The 26,377-nt window shown below is 38.6% G+C and overlaps 2 protein-coding genes and 1 long non-coding RNA gene across 8 annotated transcripts in view; 1 reads left to right on the top strand and 2 right to left on the bottom strand.

The window, feature by feature from the left end:
• Positions 1–26,377, bottom strand: part of fdl (fused lobes) — a 39,940-nt gene that overhangs the window by 2,676 nt on the left and 10,887 nt on the right. For 2 of the 6 annotated variants that reach the window (XM_076621208.1, XM_076621209.1), the window contains exons 2-7: positions 19,583–19,650; positions 7,540–7,683; positions 6,332–6,430; positions 2,946–3,208; positions 1,555–2,166; positions 236–965 (exon numbers count right to left, since the gene is read on the bottom strand). In XM_076621208.1, the coding sequence (XP_076477323.1) occupies positions 236–965; positions 1,555–2,166; positions 2,946–3,208; positions 6,332–6,430; positions 7,540–7,683; positions 19,583–19,641 (1,907 nt within the window). In that variant the 5' untranslated portion in view covers positions 19,642–19,650. Of the gene's footprint in view, positions 1–235; positions 966–1,554; positions 2,167–2,945; positions 3,209–6,331; positions 6,431–7,539; positions 7,684–10,214; positions 10,392–11,194; positions 11,389–19,582; positions 19,651–26,377 lie in introns of those variants that run through there. The other 4 variants (XM_076621207.1, XM_076621210.1, XM_033337964.2 and 1 more) reach the window with 4 other exon arrangements.
• On the bottom strand, positions 12,681–14,711 carry LOC143303128 (uncharacterized). Its single transcript, XR_013059134.1, has 2 exons — positions 13,553–14,711; positions 12,681–13,482 (listed from the first exon to the last, which is right to left on the bottom strand). It is a non-coding gene; the product is annotated as an uncharacterized LOC143303128 (long non-coding RNA).
• On the top strand, positions 16,128–24,538 carry s-cup (spermiogenesis-related protein stanley-cup). Its single transcript, XM_033337967.2, has 4 exons — positions 16,128–16,280; positions 17,108–17,299; positions 20,642–20,798; positions 23,043–24,538. Exons 1-4 carry the CDS (start codon positions 16,249–16,251, stop codon positions 23,376–23,378), a joined length of 717 nt encoding a protein of 238 aa, XP_033193858.1. The 5' UTR covers positions 16,128–16,248; the 3' UTR covers positions 23,379–24,538.

Genomic DNA, 26,377 nt, shown 5'->3' with positions numbered 1-26,377 from the left:
ATTGTAATATCACGGAGTTTAGAAAAAAGACTTTAAAACGATGTTCGGTATCGATCAACGTAACGTTCTCCTTTGATTTAAATCTTTTTTCGACAGAGATACTTAAGAACATATAAAGTTTCAATATTTCTTTTAAATATATGGCATTCTTTTATCACAGATTTCTCTCTTTTATCAATCGAATTATCGAAAGAAGAATCTTCGTTTATCTACATTTTAGATTGCCAACACTCACCATAATCTCTCAGCGAGAGCAGATGCCCTGGGCCATAGTCGAGGTCCCAAGGACGCGTCGCCGGTCTGCTCGCTCCAGATAGCTGCCTCTCCGCCCAAAACGAGGCTAAAATGTTGCTGAGCGTAATCTCTCCAAGGTCGATGATTGTAAACAGTTTGCCAGGTACGATACTCGCCACAGGCGGCCTCTCCGATCTCCCTCCATTTTCCAAATCCACAATCCAGATACCACGTGTCCACGTGAGAAAGAATCACCCTGAAACCGTCTTCTAGAAGATCTAGCGTCTCCGGCCAGTTGCTACCTCCCCATGATTGGATCACATGAATCTTTGGATCGAAGTACATGGTGATGTAAGGCCTCTTTGTCAGCGGGGAACTCCACAGAATCACAGCCTTTGGCGTTTCATCGTGGTTGGCCTTCACCAACCTTTGCAACATCTTCGTTTCGAATTCGGCCCACATAGCATGGTGATCGGTCATGTTCTGTGCTTGCATCGCGGCCGTGATGTTTCCGTACTGTGCCCAACAATCCAGGTTCACCTCGTCCCCGCCAAGGTGCACGATGTCCCGAATTTCGGTCAGGTCCAGAAGCTCCCTGTACAGCCCCTCTAATATTCGATAGGTGTGCTCGTTGATGGGATTCAACTGGCCGCAATTCGGCTCGCCGCAATACGACGACCATGGCTGCTGATCAACGCAGAGAGCCAGCTCCCCGTAACCGTACTCCGTCCCTGAGTAAATTAACAAGATCAACGCCGGCCTGAGATGAGTTGATGATGCGTTCAGGTCCGACTGGTTTGGTCATTTAGGATATTACGTGTTTTTTTTTTTTTTTTTGTCGGACGTTTCGATAATGAAGAACAGTGTTATATCGATTACAGTTAAGTTAATAATAAATAAAAAGAAAAAGGTTTAACAGACGAACAAAGATGACGGTAGAATTTTAAATCAGGCAAATTTACGTGTACGTTAATCCTTTAGGTTCAATTCAAACATCGATTACTAGACCTTAGATAATTATGCAAAATTTATATTTATGCAACGAAAAGAATGAATCGAGCTCTTTGAATTTTACCCTTCTGTATATTTGCATCTTGGAATTTCCCATGAATGCACAAAAAACTGCAGTCTCATTAGTAATTAAATTACATTGTGTCAGAGATAGGCGAATCGTGCAGACATTTCTCAGCGACAGTTATATATCCACCCTTTATTTCTCCTTTTTTAACCACCAGCATTCGAGCCGCAGCCTATCGTCTCAAACCAGACATATCCTTCCTGCAGCCGTACAATTCCACCCTAAAACCGTTGAAAACTCACCCCATTGCCAGCCAGCGCCAGCATGTGCCGGAGAGTCGATCTCGATGAGTACCCTGATGCCGCGGATCCTCGCGTAATCCGCGAGATCCTTCACATCATCGGGCGTATAGATCTGATCTCCGCTATAAGCGCCCCATCTGGCCATTTCGGGGAACTGGGCTGAATCGAAGGGGAAGCTCTGCGAGTCTGATAGGTGCCAATGGAAAGTGTTCAACTTCGATGCCGCCATTCCGTCGATCACGCGTTTCAGTCGCTCGATGGGAAAGAACTGTCTTCCCGTATCGACCAGCAAACCTCTGTAGGGGAACGTTGGCTTGTCCTCGACGGAAGCGCGGGATAACACTCGCAAGGCACCTTCCCTTCCAGCAGACTCGTCCCACCAGATCATTTGGCCAAGCGTTTCCAAACCGTGTCTGGCGCCGAAGAAACTTTTTCCTGTTATTTGAGCTTCGAGAATCTTCCCCTTAGGCATCAGCTCCAGGGTATACGACTCGTCCGTGTCTAAGTTCGGCCCTATCGCTCTGCCATTTCCGGCGGATAGGTAGACGACGAACATGTCCACCCCGGATCTGCTTTTAGCGTTTGGCACCTTCATCAGGCTTCTTATGTTACCTGAAACAGGAGGCCTGAGTGTCAGTAGCGATATCGTGGTTTCAAACGTGCGGTAAATGAAGTTATTTATCTAAATCTATCAGTAGCGAAGTTTAGTTAACTCGGGTAGTTTGTAAACTTTTCGCCGCTACCGATAGCGAAAGACGTCTGCATGGCTGCATATTTGCGTTGACTATAAACGTATTGTTGTTGACTCTGAGTCGATATTCTTCGCTTAAAAAGAAGAAACGAAAAATACTAATTAGCTTCTGACTCGCAATCCGACTCGGAGGATATTCAAAGATTACGAGGAGCAAACGATGGTTTTTACATAGTCGACTGATTTAGGACCTAAATTATATCATTTCGATGACAATAGTTCGGGTATAGAAGTTGCTTCGAATACACGTTCGACAGCGTTAGATGCATTTTGCTTCCACAGAAAAGTGAAATAAATTCATTGCCGAAGCAACGAAACGTGATTACGTCATGTATCATCGACGATCCACAGTCATGCGTTGCGTCATTCGTCGCTTTGTTTGCACTTGACGCGAAAAGAAGGTCCAGCCACAACGCACGATATATCGTTCTACAACACAAAACGTCCAATATTGCGAGTCTTGGTCCCAAAATGGTTAATAAATGGTTAATAAATGGTTAATAATGTTCCGAGACTTTCGATCGGGGACATCCTTCAAAATTCAGTCCATTCGTGAACAAACTCTTTGTCATAATTTGTCGATAAAAAAGTATAAAATTATATAATAATATTTGGTGAAAATTAAAAATTGAATCTTCACCGATGAAAACATCCTTGGCGTGCTCCAACAGATTCTTCGTCTCCTGGTCGCTAGTGTTCACCGTGACGAATTCGATTTGCTGCAGGTGTATGATCACGCTATCTTCGCCCAGGAACACGTTTCCTGTCGGTCTGGGCCAGAGAAGCCTGGTGTTTCCGCCGCAGAGGGCGATACAGCTGGCCAAGGAGGTCCTCGAGGATCTGACCGCTCTCCTCTCGCATCTTCCAGCGACGCAGGCCCAGGACCACGGACTCTGAAACGTTCTGCGATCCAACAAGAATCGTTAGATTTTAAAGAAGACATCGATTTGCCTTTGTTTTTCACCTGTTATCCTAACTTTTCCTTGGAACGTCGTATTTTACGATACTTTAACAAGCACCAAATGGATAATTTGCGATGAAACATAGCCAGACAAACAGACAGGGTTGGTAGAAGCGGTACGAGTCCAATGGTAGGGGTGAACGTACACGAGGGTGGCTTTTATATTTTAATGTCGGTATTTTCTTTCTCTCGTTTCTTCCTTCGTTCTCTAAAACTGTTTCTCATAAAATTATGGTAATTATATCTGAACAATGTTCGCAAGCTTTATTGGAGAAACCGATTTATTTTGAGATACGACGATCGTCTCGAACATTTGTATCAAAAGGATCTTGAGATTTATGCGAAAAAGATACAACGCGTAAAAAATGTTACGTGAACGAACAAAGCCAAATGAATATGCGATGAGTTAAATGGCGTGTTATTATTCGACGCGGTTAAAAATATATATTTTTTGCGAGTGAGATGAAAAAATACCCCGACAGTAAAAATTGTATGAGAAACACAACACGAGGAACTGAGTGCCAGGTGACGTGTGCATACAGGAAAATGGTGCAGTGCTGGAGGAAAATCGAAGAAGGGAGAAGAAAGACCGTGATAAAGATTCATAAGGCGGAGAACTAAAATCTACGGGCGTAGAAATGATTAACGAATAACCGATCGATCGATTCTTATAAACCTCGAGTGTCCAGTGAAATTCAGTAAAATTGAAAACGAAAACTGTTACCCGAGAGAAGGAGGTAACACTTGGACATAATTTCATTATCTAAACCTTCTATCTCTTTAATGTGGTTTCATATTTATCGAAAGTAACTATACCACAATTATATTTGCAAAAACTAAAACCGGTGTAACTGAAACTGATTTCTCTTCAACTCGGTGAACGCGTTAAGAAAGAATTACAAAATCGAAGAGATACATTTCTACTCCAGAGCTAACGATAATTCGTTTATTTCGCTGGAATTTCGTTGATTCTAAGGATTCATAGAGAAATGAACATAAAAACGTATACACGAAGTTCGTTATTAATTTTTTGAGATTGCGAAATTAACGCGAGGTCTGAGAGATCTATCTTCAATTTGGTAGACGACAAGACAGAAATATTTGGAAAATAACCGAAACAAGGATCCAGCACGAAGATTAGATAAACGTTTCGGATAGATCGGGAGATTCTCGAAAGATGGGAAATGCAAGTCGAATGAAGACGAGGATCGAGGCAGTGGCGTGTGAAGCACAACCTGAAATATATGTTACCATCGAACAGATAACATCAGCCTGATAAATATTCATGAGACGCTTAATTATGAAATTACAAATATTCGTGAAAGTCTTGGTATAATATTAAAAAAGGAACCCTGGATATTATACTCGTATTTTTCAAAGAATCTCTCGTTAATTAAAAGGCGTAAAAGCTGGATAACGACTTATTATTATTATTATAGTTCACCACTTATTCATGATTCCTACAAGTATTATTCTGTTTCCTGAAACGTGTATGGTGTATAAATGGAAGTACGTCAATTATGGCTTAATTTACGACAAGATGTAATCCTATCCGTGTGGATAAGAGCGAAACGTTAAAGGGTGTAATTGTTAATTTGTAATTTCACAACCGTTGAAAAATACGTGTATATACAGATTCCAATTAAATAAACCGTCTAGGAACAAGTCACGCAATGACGATCATTTATTTGCGTTTCCTGGCTGGGAAATGACGAGAACGTTGCAACGGAAGAGACGATTGCGATTCACGAAGAGAGACAGTTTTTTTAAATACTCTTTACTGTTATATCGTGCAACCGTAACACTTCTATAATTACACAGAACGATGTAAAGAATTGATTTGTACGTACGAGAAAAATTATACGTGGTTCCCCTTAACATAATTGTTGCACCTAATAACTACCTTGTATTCTTGGAATTTTATCCTCTTTGTTAGTCTCTATTTCGATATAGTCCGTATTTTAATAATTATCGCAAACGTACCGTTCAATTAATGTTTATTGGGTAAAGTCGTTCGATAAATATTCTGTTTACTTTTGTAATTGCAAGTAGTTTTGTCACGACATATTTCCAACTGAAATAACCGAATTGACGTAACACATGCGTCAGCAGCAACAAGTATGTTAAAAAAAGGTACTTTGTAACTGCATCGATGTATGAAGGTAAAGGTAGTGCAACAATATTGAATATGTAAACAACGTCTAATTTTGATCTCTGACTTTTTCTTCTATTTTTAAACGTTTTAAGGATATACGTATCGCCGTTCCAATGTAATAATGACGTAAGTGAAAATTTCGAGATAAACGCGTTACCAGTCTCACGCATATCTAATTTCTCTACTATAAAAGTTTCATAATTTTCCTGGCCACTACACATCGCGGTAACGTCGTTATCGAGATATAAATAACCTTGTTGGCTATCGCACTTCGTAGCAATAACGATAAGTGAGATCAAGTTGTTTATCGTAATCTTATAAAACATTTCCTTCGTCGTTTAATTCCAACTTTCGTCAAATAAAATTACTTTTCCTCGTCTCCGGAAAAATCATTTTCTCGCAGTTGCATAATCGTTGCACTGGAACGTCGATGTACGTATGCAGTTTTTCCTGGTTGCGTAAAGCACGCAGTATTTGCTTATTCGTACAAATAAAATTGACAACGTATCTACGATAATGACAATCATAGACGAATTAACAGTTGCCAAATATCCGAATACCTACAATCACGTTACATTCAGAGATTTAAAAATCCGCTTCTCCTTCATACATAATAATCGAACACGACGACTACTATGAAAAGATCAAGTCAGATTATTCAAACGAAATAGTCAAAGGTTGAAATGAACGGATAAATGAACATGCAGAGAACACGAAAGAGAAGCAGACGGGCGCCAGCTGGTGTCCCAAAGAACAGTCGATGAAGCGGATGACGGATCATCCCCCGAGGGAAGAAGAAAAATCGCGGATGGTGTTTGGAGATGGAGGACAAAATTCTTGGGCAGAGGTACAAAAAAGAGAAAGCTTTTTAGCAAATACAGGCATCTCTCCGGGTCCAGGAAGACGTTACCTAGGCTCTTCCAGATACTCGTAGAGCCGTTCCTCGGGTTTCTTCGTGCTTTCATTACCGACCAGGAAAGTAACCAAGCCTCGTTGCAACTCCTTCAGTCTTTGACGTCGATCACGGTTGTGCGGGAGGTAATGAACGAAACGAGATATGCGGCAACAAAAGGTACAAATAAAGATTAAATAAATAACGGCTTGTCCGTGTTTTGGGGGGTATGGGAGGGATTCGTGGAATCGTAAGAAGCAAAGGAATATAAAGTGGTTCGCGAAACTACTCAAACATTTGCCATGAAAAATTTTTCCGAATATACTACGCGGGTTATACGAAATACTTCGAAATTTTGTCGGTATATCGTAATAAGTTAAAATTTGTTCGTGTTTCGCATAATGCATATCCGTAAAGAGTTTCTGCGATAAGTGTTATGTGAATAATTTCGTGGGTTACTTTGTGCAATATTTTCACGCTATCAGCAATTTTTTCCATCGATAAGAAAAAGAGAAAAGGACGGAGTTTCACTGTGTTTCGCATGCAAAAAAGATGGCCTCGATAGCTATCTTTAATTTGTCATGATTATCGCTTAATGAGAAGGCCACGAATTGTTTCCAACTGATAGCTACAATTTTCTATTAGAAAGGAAAATTTAAGTAGAAAAATTTACTAAATGTACCGTTTTTATAACGCGTTCCTATCGTGTTCTTATCAACAACCCTTCACAGAAATCACATTACAGCTGTTAATCTAAACACATTCGTGGTTTCGTCATTACGTGAAATCAACGATAAATTAAGAAACCAAATCAAGTCATCGTATTACGTATAAGAAAAAAAGACAATAAAATTTCGTTCCTTCCTATTTTCCTTTAAAAACCAATAACACGAACATCGCGTATATAAATAATTGGATCAATAATGGGAACCGATAAGGACGAGAAACGAAAATAAAAAGGACGAGACGTGACTGGAAAAAAAAAAAGATTTAAAAAAAGATAAAAGACTGAAACCTTGCATTCTTTCTTTCTAATTAGATTCGCGACGACTGTTGGGAACGATAAGATCGTCGTCGGCGTGTAAAAGAATGTTCGATCGAATGGCGCCGATCCGGGCGTCTCGAGAACGGCATGGCGACCATGTGAAGCTTAATAGGCGATAATAGGACCGAGTATCGACTCGTTCGCCTGGCTACCCGGTGCATCGTTATTATCGCGTACTCACCGTCGTGACGAGAACGGTTGGAGAGAAGCAAGCGGCGGAGCGTGCGCGTACATGGCGATGAGGAGGACCCCGGTCGTCAGGACCAGGAAGAGGAGGATCTTCCTCATCCATCCGCTCGGTACGCTGCCCACCATCCTCGACAGTCTGCAAAACAAATTAATTGCAACTCGTTATTATTTTCGCGTGATTGAATTTTTTCGAGTTTCCTCTTGCGTTTTATTAATAATAATTAGCGAAGAGGTGGATCGTTATGTTATGTTTCAAGTAACTGGAAAATAAGGACTATGAAAGTAAAATAAAAATAAATATCGGTAGGTGTCTTAATGGCTCGCGGTATATATAATATCGTTCTTTTTATGCTATGGAATCAAGATGCGAATTAATCGCTGGTGTCCGAAAGAAGAATTTTAAAAGTTACGATAGTCGAATTCTCTGAGCTGTGAAAATGATCTTAACGAGCAAATATATACTATTAAGCAAATTAATTAGATCAATTCAATTCTTATAACACAGCGATGTAATAAATAACACGATGAAATAATCTTTGCAATAAATATCAATATTAAATATTACGGAATAATAGGTGAAATAAAACTACTTTTTTCGAATTAGCAAAGCTCCGTATCTCGCGCCAATACAAAAATAAATAAAGATATTTAGGGAAGATATAATCCAAGCAGAAAATTTTATGAATAGTAGTACTTTTATATTTTATATTAGATGGTCCGAAAAGTTTCTTACGTTTTATAAGGAAATAATGGATGCACAACATTTACCGTTTTATCTTATTTCATCGAATTACGTATGATCCATTTTGTTCTATCAAAATGAAGATCACAATGAAGTTCGACAGATTAGGTTTCATGTTTGTATAAAGATGCGTTGTTGTAAAACACGTGTCTGAAAAAGAAAGACACTTTTCGGACAACCTAATAGATTATTTGCACGAGAAATACGAGAGTTCGTGAAATATTGATTTCTAAAATTATCGAAGGTAGAGTGCGGTATCGCATCATATTGACTGTATATATCGTACATATTTGCTTTTATATAATATTTACTTTGATATCGATTTTTTTTCCTTTCCTTTAGATTACTTAGATTTTTACACTATAGTCGAGGATGTAAATTATTTATCGAGTGTATCTTTCGCATTTGTGACATGGATAAACATAACAGTGTTTGAATTGCTTCCAAGCTATTACCCGATGGAACGTTGCCTATTAAAATAATTTTCTAGCGAATCTTAGCGATTTATTTTCTGAGAATCGACCGACCATTACACTTTCATTTACCGTGGTCATGAACGAAGCCATAAATTGCGAATCTCGGTGAGTCGGCTTACGTTCAAGCCGAAATAAAACTGGCAGAGTTTCCAAGCCTAATCTCGCACCAAGAGATCAAACGATTGACCAACTACAGCAATTTGATAGAAGACACTTGGTAGCAAATACTTCGATATTTGCCTAACTCTAGCGTGATCCTCGAATCTCTTGTGTATCGCGCCAACAAGCTCCAAGACTTTTAACGTTTTAAGACGAATTTTTACGAAAATTCACGTTTTTGACAATGCAATTAAAAAGAAAGATCTCCTTCGTTACTAATATTCTGGATATCTTATATATTATTTCATATTAACCGCATTGTGTGCAATTTTACGTCTTCAAATATCCTACAAGTGCATAGAAATCTGCGGTCTAAATATACTTACAAATTTAAGAGAAACTTATTCATCGTTCGACAAGTCATTCTGCAAAAGAGATTTTTAAGTAATGAAAAAGATGCGACTAAGCGAGTCGAAAATGACTGAACTGACAGAGTATTTAAAACGAAGCGGTAGCTTTCTGACGTTAACCGATCGAAGTAAAAACGAATGGAGAATCGACTGGAATTATTTTTTACCTTCGCACATAATTCCGTAAGAAAGTATCGAGTACGGAGTAATTGCTCGTTTTCAATGAAAACGGGAAACGGTATTCCGTATGTTGAAGCATCGAGCACCAGCGAGTAGCGACTTATTCCGTAGTTTCGCCTTTACTAACCGTGGACTGTGGACTAACTTCGCCTCGACCGCTATTGCGTATCGGGAGGCTCAAGTTTTCGTGTTAACGAACAACCGCTGGCCGAGAATCGATTGGAACAAACCTATATGGTAAATTGAGTCGAAGGACAGGCGAAAGTTTCACGGTAATTTTATGCGGACACGTCGATTGTCGTGCAGGGGTTGAAGACAGGGGAGACCGATGAGAAAGAGTCGGTTGTACGAAGTACGCCTTTGTCTTTTGTGTTTCTGATTGATTAAACGAGCGATAGCTTCGTTCGTGATATACAGTGAACGCTATATCAATAGGAATATTTCTCTTTCGGGTAATAATCTTTCATAATTTGTTTACGAAAGGCAAAAATTAATCGTAGATTTTTCCTTCGAGAATTTTGTTTTATCATTTTAAAAATCTTCGTCCAAGTATTCGTTCACCGGTACGACGATAGGAAAGACAAAAAGGAAAACTTGAACGAATTGCTTTTTTAAACGCGGGAATTTAAACCTTCGAGCTTCTGTAGAATTGCCCAACAAAACGGGGACGTTTTAGCACAAAGGGCGTGCGAGTCGAGGTGTGCAATGCACGTCCCCAAAAAGGGGACGTCTCTTCGAACAGAAAAGTTCTCGTGCTTACAAAGGGTTTTTGTTTCAAGCAGACGTGCTGTTCCATCTCGATACACGTTCCGGCGTCGGTGGAACACGTGACTCACACTTGGGGACCACGCTTTTGTGTAATTAGGTCTCGTGACCCCTTCTAAGGCGTGTCGTGCACCACGAAAATAATTCGTCGTTCCTGGCCAGACAACTGATTAAGAAGAAACCGAGCGCCACGTGTTAATCTTCTTTTAATGGGAGCTGTAATTATAATACAAGCAGTATTGCATGGAATATTATTTACAGACGATTTGAGAAAGGAAACACAGTACTTTAGACGACACTGATATTACCAACGTTGATATCTTTTTTATTGCATTCGAAGATTTTCCTTCTTAGAATTTTTTACGAACGTTTGATCACGTTGATAAGATTATTCGAGATATCGTATACAAGCAACGCTTCGGGAAAAAGTAAACTAAATTTTAAAGTAAAGTAAGTAAAAAGCAGTTGTAATTTCAAGGGTGGAGAATTAACGTTCAATTGAATTTAGAGATTTCGAATTCACAATGTTAGTATAACATTAATTTAACAGAAACGTTACAAAGTTCTAGGAATCTAAAAAATTATCAGATCTGCTTGCCAGATACCGTATAACTATCTTATGTACTGCATATACTGTTTGCATTACTAATTCGAGTTGCAGGCCGCTCCTGTGATATTGTACATGTCTACTATACATTTGTCATGATACTACCATACATCTATCGTGTCATACGTTCGTGTGTAAGTCAGTTGGGAACTTCTCGGGTCTCGGATCGAGCTGATATTCCCTATCATAGAGTAGAATGCTGTTAACATGACTCCTGGCATCAATAATGATATCCATGTTCACGTGAGATATCACGTGAGAACCGTTGATCCGTATCCAAACTAATAAAATGTTCTAAATAAACAAAAGAAGCATTCCATCGCGTTATGTCTAGAGATATATATCAAATAATCAATAGTAAAACTCACTGGTAGTAAAAGAAGCCACAATTCGCAGGCCTTTGGACGTGCGGTAAACCGGAAGCCTTCATCGTTATGGTACAGTTCGATTTTTCCAGGATATCGTTTAAATTGAAAATGCAGAACAACAAACGAACAATGACACTAAACAGCTCGCAAATTCAACTGCATTAACTCGATAAATTATGTTAAGGAATTAGCAAAACACTATGTTTCACAACGTTAGAGGATTCAACAATTCTATAACCCATGATTCTACGTCAGGTTACCATGTAACTCTTTTTCCTTTATTATCACAGATTATTTTCCAATGGTCGTTATCTCGATGAAAATACCGAACCATAAGAGCGCCATAAGAGAAGCTTGGGTTATCACGCTTAACAACGTTATTGTACTTAACAGCGCTACGATTGAATACGAAGGATTGATAGCGCGTCCTGCGAATCCCGATGAAGCTAACTGAAAGGATGGCGAAACCTCGGGAAGCCTCAAACTCTAATAGACGCAATAACGTTCGGATAAGTGTTGACATTGAATTATCTTCCAACTGATAATGTATCAAGTACGGTATCAAATCAATTTTAATTTGATTACGAATTGAACGTTGACATACACATTTCGTATATGCGTAATATAAAATGTGAAATATAATATAATATACGCTGTTCACGCTGTTCTTGGTGGTCACCGGTATCAGTGCCAATATCTTCATGTAACCAACTGCGATGCTGGGCGAAACGTTGGAATCCTCTTCCTTTTGGACACGCCACTTACCCGGAAACCTCAAACAATGTTGAGCCACAAGTATCGTTAGATGTATCGATGCTAAGTGTAACAATGTGAATAGTGACGATTCAGGCTGTGGAATACGCTCTCTTACTCTCTCAAGATTCTGATATAATACGATACAATCTACATGTATAAAATGCAAAAGTGACACACAAATGAGTGACACTCGCTCATCCACGTGTAGCCCAAATTGTTGTACCTAGAAGCGTGATATTTCGATAGAATACACTTTTTATTAAAGCGTAAGCTTAGGATTAGAAAGGATTTTTGGAAACGTGGATCATGGAGGGGTAAATAGGGCGTAGAATTTTTTTTATAAAGATACTCATATCCCACAAGTTGCTAAAGTTAGAAACACGACGAAACGAAAGGAAACTAATTGGAACGAAAATTCGAGGATATCGCGGACTACGAAGGATTATGAAAAGGTGGAATGTAGACACCTTGGCCCTGTTAGTCCCGCCACGTCCCAGTTCTACGTCAGTGGATCGGTTCGTCCTGCCACGCGAGGCGTCACGACGCTTCGCGGCGTGCGCCGACGGCGAACGTCGCGGCGTCGCCTCGACTGGTAGCCAGGCAACGCGTATAATATGACCAGCGTAATAGTTTGAAACGAAACGGTCGCGGGAGCGGATCGAGTTCCTCGTCCAACCATTTCTTCCCCACTTTTTTTTTCATTTTTTTAATCTCGCGATCCTTCGTCGTCGTCGTCGTCGACGACGACATCGGGCTCGATGGAGAACGGAAGTGGCACGCGACAGTACCGAAGGGAACCAAGGGAACGCTTGTACGTACACGTCGTGCACGCTTTATGCCGCGTTTCCATCGTGGAAAATACGTTTGGTAATTTACGTCGACTGTATTTGATAGCGTTAGATCTTTTCTGTGAAGAAAAAAGAAAGAAAAAGAAGGAATAGAAGGAATGTTCCGGTATTTTGGAGGTTTCAAAGTATGGTCGGCATTAGATATATATATATATATACGTGGAAGTGAGAAAAAATTTTGGGTTACAAAGTGTGAGTTTAATACCATTATGGTGCAGTAAAATAATCAAAAATAGAAAAAAGACTTGCGGATAGAATGTAAAAATATTGAACTATCCCTACAGAATCTTTAAAAACCAGAAGTTTGAGTTAGTATGATGTAGTAGTTTCATAATCTTTTTTCTAGCCGAATCAAGTATGCCAAGGCGATTGATAAGTACATTGCGGATATTCGTGTAATCATAGAAAATTTCAAAGTGAAAAAAGTTACATATAATATGGAAAAATAGAGGAAATATTCGAAGCAAAATATTCATTTAGATATTTCATGGAGGAAACAAATCCCCATTTTCCTTTAGTTATACTCATAAAAGTATGAAATTGCATAAAGATCTGCACTCTAGCCATAAGTTCTTCTTCTTCTTCTTCTTCTTCGGTCTAGTCTAAGCCAATGTCTGTTAAAAAATTTATTTCGTAAATTTTTCACGATAAACCGCTAGCCTTCCAGCCTAACGCCATTGCGTCCTACGGTTTTAAGTAAAATAATCAATGGAAAAATAGGACAACGTAGGTAAGAAAACAAAGGGGCACAAACTTTGTGAAATATAAAAAGGATCGTAACGCTTGTTGTATCATCGATTATATCTTTGCAACTCGATCTTTCTTGTCGAAGTAGTGAGATTAAATATGAGGGCGGTGGTGTAGGTTTCGATCTACCGAGTAGGTTGATGAGTTATGTAGTCATTTCAACGATGAATGACTATCTTTAAATTATCCTTGACCAAGTGCGATCCCAATGCACAGCTCCTGCTAGAAGATTTGAAATGTTGTATCGGTATAAATCAGGCTTCAAGCATAAAAAATAAATACGACGGAATACGAAATGACGGTGCATGCTTGGCGACGGATATAATGAGAGACCGATGATAGTAATTATTCGTGATGGTTTGATTGCAACCGATTGATTGTCGTACATGCACGTTACGTTAAAAAGAAAAAAAGAAAAAGAAAAAATCGCGGAGAGAAAGAAGTACTTGACGATGTTGTACATATTCTGGAATACTTCAATTTAATAATAACATTGATTAACGGGTGAATAGTTAGCGTGATAATCCGTTTTTAATTACAGATTTCATATTACATCATAAACTTTGTATCTTTTTATACGACATTAAAAAAGAAAGGTCGTCAGGTATCGTTTCATAGTCGGCTAAGCTGAAAGTTTCGTCAATTGAGTAGGCTTGGCATAAATCGATCGTATACCGGTGAAGGACGAAACAAACGGCGCAAGAACTATAAAGAAGCTTTGTTCGTTCGAATATTTATCTTGCATCGCGTGCATCAGACATTTTATGCAATAAAAGGAAACAAAATACCTCTTTTATACTTTTTCCAGTTCCACGAAGCTTTTATCGAATACGCAATTTTCTAACCTAAGAAATCTAGGCTATAGATGAAAAACATAATAACACATTTCCTGTTCTTTGCGAGAGAACAGTTTTGAACCTCGTTATGTTATCAATCTTCTCCGCGTCGAAGCTGCTCTTCCATTCGATTTTGCAATTAAGTATGTGTCTTTCGCTTATCGTTTTCGACATTTGTAACGATATTAATGACATTAGTTAGGCAGGTTAATATTCATTAAGTTAGGTAAATACATATCTTTCTAGTCACCGAATGTCATCAAAATCAGAAAATCAACAAAAATGTACTTATCACATTTTCTCCCGTTAAAACTACAAATAGAAAATTAGTCTAGAAGAATATATTTTTAAATAAAAAATTTGTCGAGCAATTAAGATCAACCGAAATAAATAAAGTGGTCGTGTAAAAAAATTCTAATATCTAAAAGTAGAAGTTTGAAATACGCTGAATGAAAATCGTTGAAAGAGAATAGAGAGACAGAGAGAGAGTGAAGCGAATGAAAAATTCAAAGTCGCACGAAATCTTGATATACACGACGCACCATTGGCTATTTTAATACCGTGTCAAGGAGTTAATTATGCATGCTTGTATTCAAGATATTCGCTTTGTTTTCCATTGGGGCAATGTGCGTCTATAAAACTGGGACGTATTTTAATTTCCATATGAAATTCCTTGTATTTAATCTTAATCGAAGCTTTCCATTCACCTCGCCTTCATACTAATTTCTTTCGTCACGATCGCGTATTACTTTTTCCCTGACCAATTACAGGTTATTAACTTCCATCTAACTAATCCTCGACGATACGTTTTTATTAGCAGAGTCGGAATAAAATCGGAATAAAATTTAATCGAAGGTGAGATTAACTTTTATAGCTACCATTAGCAATATTACGATGGATATTACGATTATAAGAGACTAGTTTTCTCAACAGTTTTTAGGATTTTTCTTTTAGGAAATGTATTCTTTAAAATCAGTTAATATGTTAATAATCCTCTTACGTTAAAGCTGTTAATAAGATTATTACACATCTAAAATCGCAGCAGAGTATACGAGACTGTTTACATATTCAATTACTAGTCACAACGACAGACCATTCTGTAAAAAGTCTACGCGTTTTATAATTTTCTTTATATTTTTCTCTCGTTTTAGCCTTAAATTGCCCTGAAACAAACGAACTACTCTATCGTTTTCCTTTGTGAAAAAATCGAACCGCGGAGCGCAGCTGATCCACAGGCTTCGGGAAATTATCTTGTTGTTCGATCGACAGCACGCTAATGTTCCAGCTTTGTTGATATACAAGATATCGAAGTAACGTATTATCATCTACATCGAAACTGATTCTACCATTAAGAAAAGTACGATTCTAACCGACAAAACAAACGAATCCTATATCTGCTAAAAGTGTAACTTCACATACATATATCTAACATTTTAAAATTTCTTTTATGCTTTGAGCTTCTTATAACAAAAAAGTTCTTCCACATCTTAGGATCTTTTGAAATATTTTATATCATAGAATATCCCAAACACGACTTTCTTAAAAATATCTTTCGATATAAATGAAACTATAAAAGAAAACAGTTTGTTCCTGTTCGTGCTACCATACGAGGTCAACTATCGCGGAGGAACGCGGACCAACAGGTTGGAAGGGAAGGCGAGGACAGGGGATCAAAGGCTAAAAAAAGACGAATTAAAATTGCGCAGGTAGAGTCTGCGGTATGCGACAAAAACGAGCATTTTGATCGAGGAAAGCCAGGAAGATCGAAGGCCGAATAATTCGATGCAAATGCGTCAGGCAGGCATCGAAACGACACGACGGTACCGCCAAGCTCGAGTATATCGTGACTACAACAACACGCTCCAAAATGTCCTACGGCTCGAATCCATCGGTGAAAAGGTAAGGGGTGGCTTTTAGCTGGAATCTCCGCAAAGGGCATGATCGATAAACCACGACACCATTTTCAAAAGGTTCTTGTACGAATATCGTTTTAAAAAGTAGTCGTGTCTCAACGATTGACTTAGAGGTAATCGTGAATCTCAACAACGAAAATGAATTCACAAGGAAAGCTTAAAGCGAGAGTTCTCTATCTTTTTCCTTTAGGAAATTTCAAACAACTTTTATAGCTATCTTTATTATAATTGTAAAAACAGTCGAATAAATTAAAGCTAACCAATAATACGCTTACAAATAAAATAGATTTGTTCCGTGGCTCTCTTTAGTCATTGTTCTAAGAAATCTTTATATATCCAGCTTTACGCACACGCTAAATTATGTTTTTAGCTGGTGAATTTTTTCGATTACGTTATATCCAATTTTATGCTACACACGTATTATGTAGCTATTATCGTTGCTTTTCTTCTACTTCTCTCTTCGTATTTTCTATTCTCCTTTATTTCTTGCATCATGTATAGATATATACACAATTGTGCGTGTATCTTGGCTTTACAATCGTTCTATTAATAAATGATAACAATGACAAGAACCTATTGTAAATAAACACTAAGGTCTATCCTTGTCATGAATAAATCTCAAGCTCGTCAATTTCGATAAATATCGACGAATCGTACAGATTTGTAGACAACATCGAACATCGATGCTTTAGGTTTCTTAGGTTTCTCAGGTTATGTAAAACGTAAGAATTCAATCGTAAAACACGATACGCAAAGTGGTTCTTAGAACAGGCATAAAAGTGGACAAACCATGTGAGAAAAGGAACGTTTCAGGACCGCGTTTCGGCGAACGATGACAATGCTGGCCGCTATGGAAGCTACTTCGAACAAGCGTAATATCACGAACATGTATGAAGATGCCATTTTACCAGAATACAATGTCACCACGACAGCAAGCGGAGCGGCTAGTAAGACGAGTCACTTCGAGACCGATTTGCATGGGAATGTTAACATTCTTCTCGGCGGGTGAGTAACCGGCTTTCGATGCACGATACTCAATACCGGTCGATCGATACGATCGGCGATACACAATCCCGCAATCCACAGCTTTCAACGACTTTCTATCGTCACACGGGGAAACTCTACGCGTGTTTTCGATTTAGTCGAACGGTATCCCGCGGTAATATTTTGTTCTATTGTACCTTGGCGGAGAATTTGCCTGGAATTTTCTTCGATGAAATAATGAAAAATTTTTCTATGCAGAAATAAACGCAGGGAATTTATTTAAAATTGCTTTTCTACAGAGTCATGAACAGTGAACCGATTGTAGATATTTGGCCGTGGAATCTGATCATTGATTTATCAATGAATATTTTTCTATATCGTTACGTTAATATTACAAAGAATTTAGTTTCAAGACTGTGAGATATTTATTTTACAATATCGCGGGGAATTCAGCCAACGTTTGTCTATAGAAAGAAATTTACTTTAGATATTTTCCTCTGCTATGATAATATGGAATTTATTCGATATATTTTCTTGCGGAATCCCGTCATCCAATATCTTTCCACGATACTAAATTTTCTTTTTAATATTTCTCATCTAATTAGAAAGAAGGTTGAAAAAGTTTATTTTATATTTATCTTATTTTATGGAAATAAATTAATTACGTAGAGCCTAGTTCGAACATTTTTCTACGAAATCTCTGTGAATTTATATTAAACACTCTTCTACGGAATTACGAACGATTTATCCGAAATGTTTCTAGGAAAGTTCTATCATTGAATATTTCTGTCGGGAATCAATTTATTTATTTAGATAACCGTAGAAAATTTATTTCAACTACTTCTAGATCGAGCAACCTTTAATTGAACCATTTTTATAATGTTCGAGTGCTATTAATAGGAATACGTTTCAGGATGAGTTGTTCCAGCTATTTGTATTTTCAACGGCTTCATTAACTCATCGATCGGTGTTATGTAACAACGAACGACGTAAATAAGCTTTATTTAAATTTTAAATTATCTTCGTAACATGATTAAACAGAGAATCTGATAAGGAATAATTAAGGACGCCAGAGACGAATTTGCATAGGTTTATTATTTTTAAATCACTTGCAATTTATAATATTAATCAACTAACGGCGTCTCTTTGCTTGATTAAAGTCCACGCAACTTTCATACGGTTCTTCCCTGCAGAGCAAAGAAAAGATAACATCCGGTAAGCACGATTTAGCCTCCTTTCTATGTTATAGACCGTATTTACTGAGTAAACCACTAGATCAGTGTTTCTCAAACTCGATTAGCATAAGCAGCGAAACTTCATCATCTTCTTCAACTTCTTACGCTACAAACGCGCGAGTAACTTTTTGAAAAAAAAAAAGAAAAAGAAAGTAAACAGGACATACCGTACTTAGTACTGCGAGCCTTCGTATTAAAAAACTTCGCGAAACTTTCATTCAATATCGAACATGTCATCGTAGAAATACTAAAACCTCATCGAAGAAGAAGAAAAGAAAATTCGATGGAAATTGAAAGAGAAGATGCTCGGTCGGATCTCTGGACGAGTTTATAAATTTCGTAATTTCAATTTGGAACAAACGAAGGACGTTTCAATCAATTTTCAAGCAACTTTAGAGAGATTCTTTAGAGAGGAAGATTCTACGCTCGACTTGATTTAAATCGTTCAAAATTATTATAATAAGATCGTTATTTATATAGTAAAGACGTAGCAAAGAAGGAAAGAGAATTCGCGAATCCTCGAACGACTGTAAAATTCGACAAATTGTATCAAAACTGACGTCGCAAATTTTGAAAATATCGCATTTCCGTGATTTTTATTGAAGAAATAAGTCGAGTTGGCTCGTGACTCATAAAGAGAACGGTTTGCACAGGAAGTGGCTCCGTCACCGTAATAATTGCAGGAACAACTGTATTACAGTAGCCGTGATCATTTAATACGCGGCGTATCGTAAACAACGGCCATCGAATCACCGGTTTGCCACGATGGTGAAGCTCGTGGTCGCAGAAATCGTCTCGACGAACCGTGAAATCGCAGACTCGTCCTTTTATCCGCGTGAAACGACTCTCAACGGCGGAGACTGTTGCTTACCGTCTGCCATTACGCTCAAGTTTCTAACTTTCAAAAAGCGTTAAAGCCATTAAGGACACTTTGAGGATTAGTGAAAGCGATTATCGCACTCGCAACAACAATCTCCAAGTTTAACATTAGCGAATATTAGCCACACTGATATTTTGCTGTCTGAGTTTGTGTTAAATCAATCAGCGACAGATTTTTTTTTTTACTCACTTTTTTCGGAGGAATAGCTTCTTTGACATCTGTACCTCGATTTCGAAGTTTCTTTTCATTTCTGTCGCCTACAATATAGAGGGTGATTCGTTTAAATCGATTATTGTTAATATTTCTAGTACTTTTTTATTTGATATGATGTTGCGGGCAGAAAGGGTGGAATTTTAAGGGATGCTAAAAGCTTTTTAAAGGAACTCGCCGCTCGATCGCACTACGAAACAAGTTTTTAAGAATATATTATATCTTTGAAACGATATTAGAGCGATCGACTTAAACGAAATGTTCTAAAATACTGACATACACGTGGTTGGATAGGGAATAAAGACGAAACGAACGAACGTCAACCCATAATTTATATCTCATTCGATTAACCGTAGCTGTTTATCACGATACGTTACTTGAAAACTATTTTCTTCATTTGTCACGATGTTGCCGCCAGTAGAGAATTTTTATTGTAAATATACAAATGAAAAAACATTACAAATAGATTGATATTTACATAACTGTTGAAACAAAAACTTGTCGGTATATACTTTACTTTGACCTTCATCTTATACCTATGTTTCTGAATTATATGTATTTTCTAGATTCTTATATACATATTTAAATTTCTTTCCTCGTATAGGTAAACAAGTTTTCTATTACGAACAATTCAGAATAATTAATTCACGAGAAATTTACCTCGCATTTTAACATACGCGTTTCTATACGCCGCTATATTTCCTGCACTCTACGCGTCTTTTGCATATTTACGTTTCCTCTAAATCCACCATACGTAATTCTCCCATTCATAAGCAACCAAAATTTCTATTATAAAAGTCTTAAGAGTACGCCGTTTAATTCGCGACAAAATTCACCCTATAAGAGAAGCTGCGCGTCTACGAATCTCGTCTAAAATCGATAATACGATGAACCGTGGCTGAAGATGATTTAAAACGGCCACACAACTATGAGGGAAGAGGTTGACGCGCGATAAATATACGCTCGATGGTCTCATTTCTCTCTTGGCTACACGCTCACGTTATTCTAACTCGCGGCACGGGCTCTGTTTTCTTGCAGGGCGATGCTCAGCGGCGTGATTATGGTCGTCCTACTGATGTGTTACTGTTGTCACAAGAGCATCCGGAAGAACCGACCGCAAGAGTACCCGCAATACTGGAGGACAGAGCCAGACGTGCATAGCCTCGAGGTCTTCACCACGGAAGCGCACGCTGCTGTGAGTAACCTTTCTCATGATGCACATCAAATAGCTTAATTGACACGTCTTCTTTATACGAATAGACGATTCATTTCACGTTAACCACCACTATAACGTTCTTGTGAAATAAAAATTTTCTTCTCACACGGTGAAATTTTCATTTATATAATGGTATAATTTAACAGAGACGAAAGGATAATTTCGCTAACGTAAGATCGATTGGCCTGTGTAAAAAATCTGACAACGTAGCTTCATCCATTGTTTCTCATCTGACGTTCAGAATAACGACAATGACGAGAAATAGGCAAATAGAAATAAGTCGGGTCAACGAAGGGTTAGTGCACTCCGCTGGAAACAATTCGACTCGAGCAAATATCACGAAGGCAAGCAGAAAGGGTTAACAATAGCAAGATCTCACTTTGAGAAAACGACGGTCGTAATTTCAAGCATTTATCAACGCAAAATACGGTATACACCGTGTTCATTATGATTCGCGTTCACGAACGTGGTGCACTTAAAAGGCACGTTATGTAAGATTCAGTTAAAATAGCACACGCGAGCCGAAGTTTCCGTGGCCCGATCAGATCGGGTTGGATTTAGGTGATGGTCGGATCTACTCGATCGTTCCGAGAAACGGATATCTTATCCGTGTTTCCCGACAGGCTATAGCTAAAATCGGTAGCCTCGTTTTCGACGAAAACCAACCCTGTTCAGGTTAATCCGGCCTTGTGCTAAGCGCGATACGAACATATTACGCGATGATTATATTATGCCGTATAACTGACTAATCGCGCGATGCTCTATCATTTGCGGTGAAATCGTTTGCGGTTACCCTGGCTAAACTAATACGATCCTATCGATCAGGAATCTTCGTTTCACGCTTGGCTCGACTTTCGTCCGCGCTCTTATCCAATGAAAATTGTGTGTTACGTCTCTGTCGAAAGACTGACAATTTTTAGATTAATTCACGAGGAAAGTTAGAGAAGCTGAAAGTTAAAAAAGTAAAAAAAAAAAAAAAATGATGAAAATTTTAAGTAAAAGTAAAATAGGTCATCCTCGAGGAATCCCTACCGTGATATCTCTAAGAATGTTTCGTCTTATACGATTAATACGATGTGTTACGACCGTTCGCGGAGAGACGCGGTCGCGAGGAAAACGCGTCAGCGAGAGGCGTAAATTCTCGCTAGGATTCGGTGAATCGACGCCGCGAAGTAGTCGTTCCCCTGTTTCGGTTAAGATAACAGAGGTGGTTAAATGAGTATGACGCAGTAGAGTAAGTTATATTTCACCGTTTATTCCAACAACTTATAACGAAGGCAGTTACGCTGGTGCGTATGTACGAGATGAGTGAGTGACTGATCTACTGGTGTGTATACCCGGTTAAAGGATGTTGACCGTTCGAAGGATGTAAAATCAGTACTGTCTTGGGAGACGATGCTGTCTCGGAGGAAAGCTAAGGATGGGTGTGTCTAGCGCACGGGACCATCGGATTTGTTGGTGCCGATGTTAGTTAAGAGAGTGAGGGAAATAGGCTTCGTTGTTAATTGGTTAAACGAAGGGTCTTAACCGCCCTCGAGAGAAAGTGGTTAGTGGGAGGAAAGTTGCATCGTACGTTAGAAAAACTAACTTTCCCTAGTTAAGCCGTGGTAGACAATAGTCTTTGGAAATTCTTCGGAAACAGACGTTTGTTTGGTTTGAAGGACCTTTTCTAGGAAATCTATGAGATTTATGGAAGGTACTTGAAACTATGGAGGATACGCTGCGAGTATCCGAAGACATCTGGTTGCCATATTACCCGCGGTGTGTGGCCTCGGCTAGGTAGAGTGTTACGCGACGTAACACGATGTTCACCTTTAATACTAACGTTTTACGTTAATTTGATATTAAAGACGATCTTTACAATTTAAGTGATTCGCGAAAATACGTATATATATGTATATCTATACCGATGAAAATTAGATAAACGTTCTTTTGGTAGATCTACCTGATGCGTGACGAATATTCCACCATCGATTGGCCAGATTTCGCACAAATTAAATAATTACTCGCGTATCGATTATATAAGCTTTAATTGTTCATTGTTAGACACGTGGACATTAATCGTCTAGCGTTTAAACGCTTATTAGCATCCTGCCTCGTGACTATTTCGTTCGAATCGCGGACTTGTTTCTCATAACGAAATAAGGCTCGTCTCGTTTCGATCTCCGCCAAGTTCTAAAACTAAACTCTAAAACTCCTCGATATTGATGTTCGTTTTTTCAGTGCTGCGATAGACAATCGACAGGCGAGGGAAACTTAGACGAGAGCACCTACGGACCCCCTTCGTGTCCTGTGACGCCAAACTCTGGCCCTGGACCACCACCGACCTACGACAGTCTGATCTTCGACTCAAGAAGCCTGCCCAACTTCATCGACAAGAAGCCCGAAGGTGCGGAGACGCCAGGAATTATAATCCCTTCCATGGTGTCTACGTTACTAAGCTTGAGCACGACCGTGAGATCCACGGAATGCAACGAGGCCACGGAACAAGAAATCTCGGACGAAGGATTGCCTTCTTACGAAGCCGCCTTAAAGCTGGACGCGAACGGCTACGTGTAACACCGGCGACCGACACGCCTCTCTGATCCCGAAGAATTTTACGATTCTTCGAATCGATCGCGTTCCTTCGCGTATCTGTGTTCAAGTAGAGCAAAGAGATTGGAGCGTCGAGGGATTGGAAAGAAGGAAGTTAGGTCCATTGATTTTTCACTTTTGCGCCTCCACTTCTCTACCTACGTTTGGGAAAACCTTGCCTCCTTGTGTTTACAGCGTCGCGAAGAGAAGCTTTTTCGACGGATCAGACTGAGATTCGAGCAAGACCGTGTGCAATTGAAATTTCTGAAAGTTACGATCCAAAGGAACAGGACGAGCAAAGAGTGACACTCGGAGTGGAGCAGTTGGAGGATGTTTGGAAGAGAAGTTTCTAGTCTTCGTTTTTGATCTCGAGAGAAGAATTCGTCGAGCAACGAAACTGTAAGTTGACAAGCATCGGACGCTTAGATCTAATTGCGGAATTTTGAAAAAACAGAGCGAACTTATCGAACCAAGATCGAGTAGTTTCAAATCGATATGTTCCAAGTTACTTAGAAGGAAGATATAGGCGTTCTTTTCTTGGCTTCGAAGAAAAGAGGTTTGTCTCGAGGAAGAAGTTGAGATAAATAGAAGCACCTGTGGATGTTCGATCTTGCGATCGAATTTATGGGAGACGAGAAATCGTTCGATGGAGAATAGATTGCAATCCATAGGTTCGAAATTACGTGCCTGGCAAGAACGATCTTCGCCTGTGATTTTTAAAGAAGAAAAGAGCCATGAGATAAATATTCAGGACGACATTAAATTTCTAATCGAGCTTGCGACGAATGAAAAATTACGTATCGAGTGATGTGCTTCAGACTATTTGAGAAAAGAAAGGAAACAGTGACGGTCGAAATGGAGTACGCGAATCAGGTTCGATTTTTCTGAAACCGTGACACTCCATCTGTGAATTATTATCTGTGAATATAATGTGATTAGATGAATGTTGATTTGTGTTTGATTAAATCGAATACCGAGATTCGAGAATTCAGCAACATCGTGCAACGAACGTATTCCAAAGAATATCCCGCATAATATCTCATTTCATATCATTTAGGAACTCGAATTCTCATCAATTTTCATGTAACGTGTAAACCTGCTCTAAATAAATGCGAGAAATATATAATACACGAGCATTTGAGAAACCAGGCGTGCTAATTGTTCCAACTATCCACAGTGTTAAATGTCGGATATATTCGCGGCAGCTGTTTACAGTGAATCCGTGGTAATCGCGTAAATTCGCGTAAATAAAAAGACAGAAACAACGATATCCGTTGGACAGATCGCGATCGTCGTTAAACTTCTCATCGGCTGAAATAGTACGCAGAGAGCGCAAGAAATCGATGATCTTATCCTTCAGCAAGTGAAGGCCACTTTAGTGGTCCTCAACCATATCGTTGATCAGCTTAAAGACCACTTTAGGCGGGCATGAATTACGCCTTCGTTTATGGTCGTTCGCGGAGCTGATCGAGTGTCGCGAATTCGTCTATGTGTTAGTTAACGCGGCTGGTCGGAGTCCTCGAAACGACTTATGAAAACATATTTCTTTTGTCGGCGAGGAAAACACGAGAAAAAGGATTGAAAGAAATTTTTGCCAGAGGTTCGGATATCGATAAAAATGTGCAGCGCGACGATTCTATTAATCGAAGGAAACCAATCTGACAAAATTGCGCGATAAGCGAGAGGATTTAATACGTCGTTCTCTGAGAGGCGAGAAATTCCACGAATTTGGATTTGCCACATTTCTTCGATGATTTATTCTCGTTCCGAAAAGAATATTTTTAGTTTCAATGGTGAAAGCAAGGGAAAGAAAATTAAGGAAAATATCGCGAGGTTCCGATAGCGACGAAAATATCGAACGTTTTCTTTTAATCGAAGAAAATCAATTTGGTAAAATGGACGAAATAGAGAAATAATAAATAAACAAAGTGACTCGATATCGTGCTTTGAACAACGGCGAATTCTGTATATTCGAATTCGTAATATCTCTTCTGATAATAGATACGATAATAGATAAAAACAGCGATATGCATTATTCGATTCGAGCGTAAGACTTGTTCCTTTTGAAAATTAACAAACGACGAATATCCGACGAATTATCTAGAAATATTTGTCTTGCGGAGGAAAGATAGTTTAATCCATTTCCAATTTCTTATCAAGCAAATAAAATATCAGTTAAAGCATAAAATCATAAGCACATTTTAGTAACGATATAGTATATAACGAAATGATAATATTCCACTTTAAAATTGCAAATGTAATGAATTATTATCTGGCTTATCAGTCAGAGACTAAATAACATGTTATAATTATAATACAAGCATGTAAATTGTCTCCTTAATGTCAGTGATTACGCGGTGACAAGTTAATTTCGAAGTGTATTCCCGTGTTTCAGATAGTTATTGCTTATCTATAGTTATTTCATTCAACGAATTCCGAAACGTGTGACGTCGGGACCGGATACACATTGCAATCCAAGATAAACGATATGTTATCGTCGAGCAGTATGCAAAATTAGCATAAAACTAATCACCGTGGAGTTTGTGACAATCCCTCGAGACAGCTAATGCCATTAACCGACAAATTAGTTTATTTGTTTATTCATATGTTTCCTCCATAGCGTATAATAAAACGATACGTATTAATATAACTTTGTTTTACGCTCAAGTCTTTTGTATAAATAATGTTTTTCTATTTTCTTTTCTTAACCGCGATTATTTAAAAAATCCTACCTGATAAATTAAAAGAAGAAATTGTTTCTCTTAAATCGTCTCAAACTATCTTCAATTTCTGTCTCGATTATATTTTTATTTTTTATCGATATCCGTGTATTTTCCTCGTGATTCAAGCGTAGTTGTGTACGTTGTGCATAGAGTGAAATCATGATAGTCGTATCTCGTTATAGAGCTGATAAAATTGCAAAATCTTTCGTATTACGTATAACGGTAGTTCATCGAGTGTTTTAACAACAGTTCAAATACTTT

Source organism: Bombus vancouverensis, chromosome 9 (genome assembly GCF_051014615.1).
Source record: "Bombus vancouverensis nearcticus chromosome 9, iyBomVanc1_principal, whole genome shotgun sequence".
NCBI lineage: Eukaryota > Metazoa > Arthropoda > Insecta > Hymenoptera > Apidae > Bombus > Bombus vancouverensis.
The sequence above is the reverse complement of the archived record's forward strand: the minus strand, read 5'-3'. Positions and strand labels throughout refer to the sequence as shown.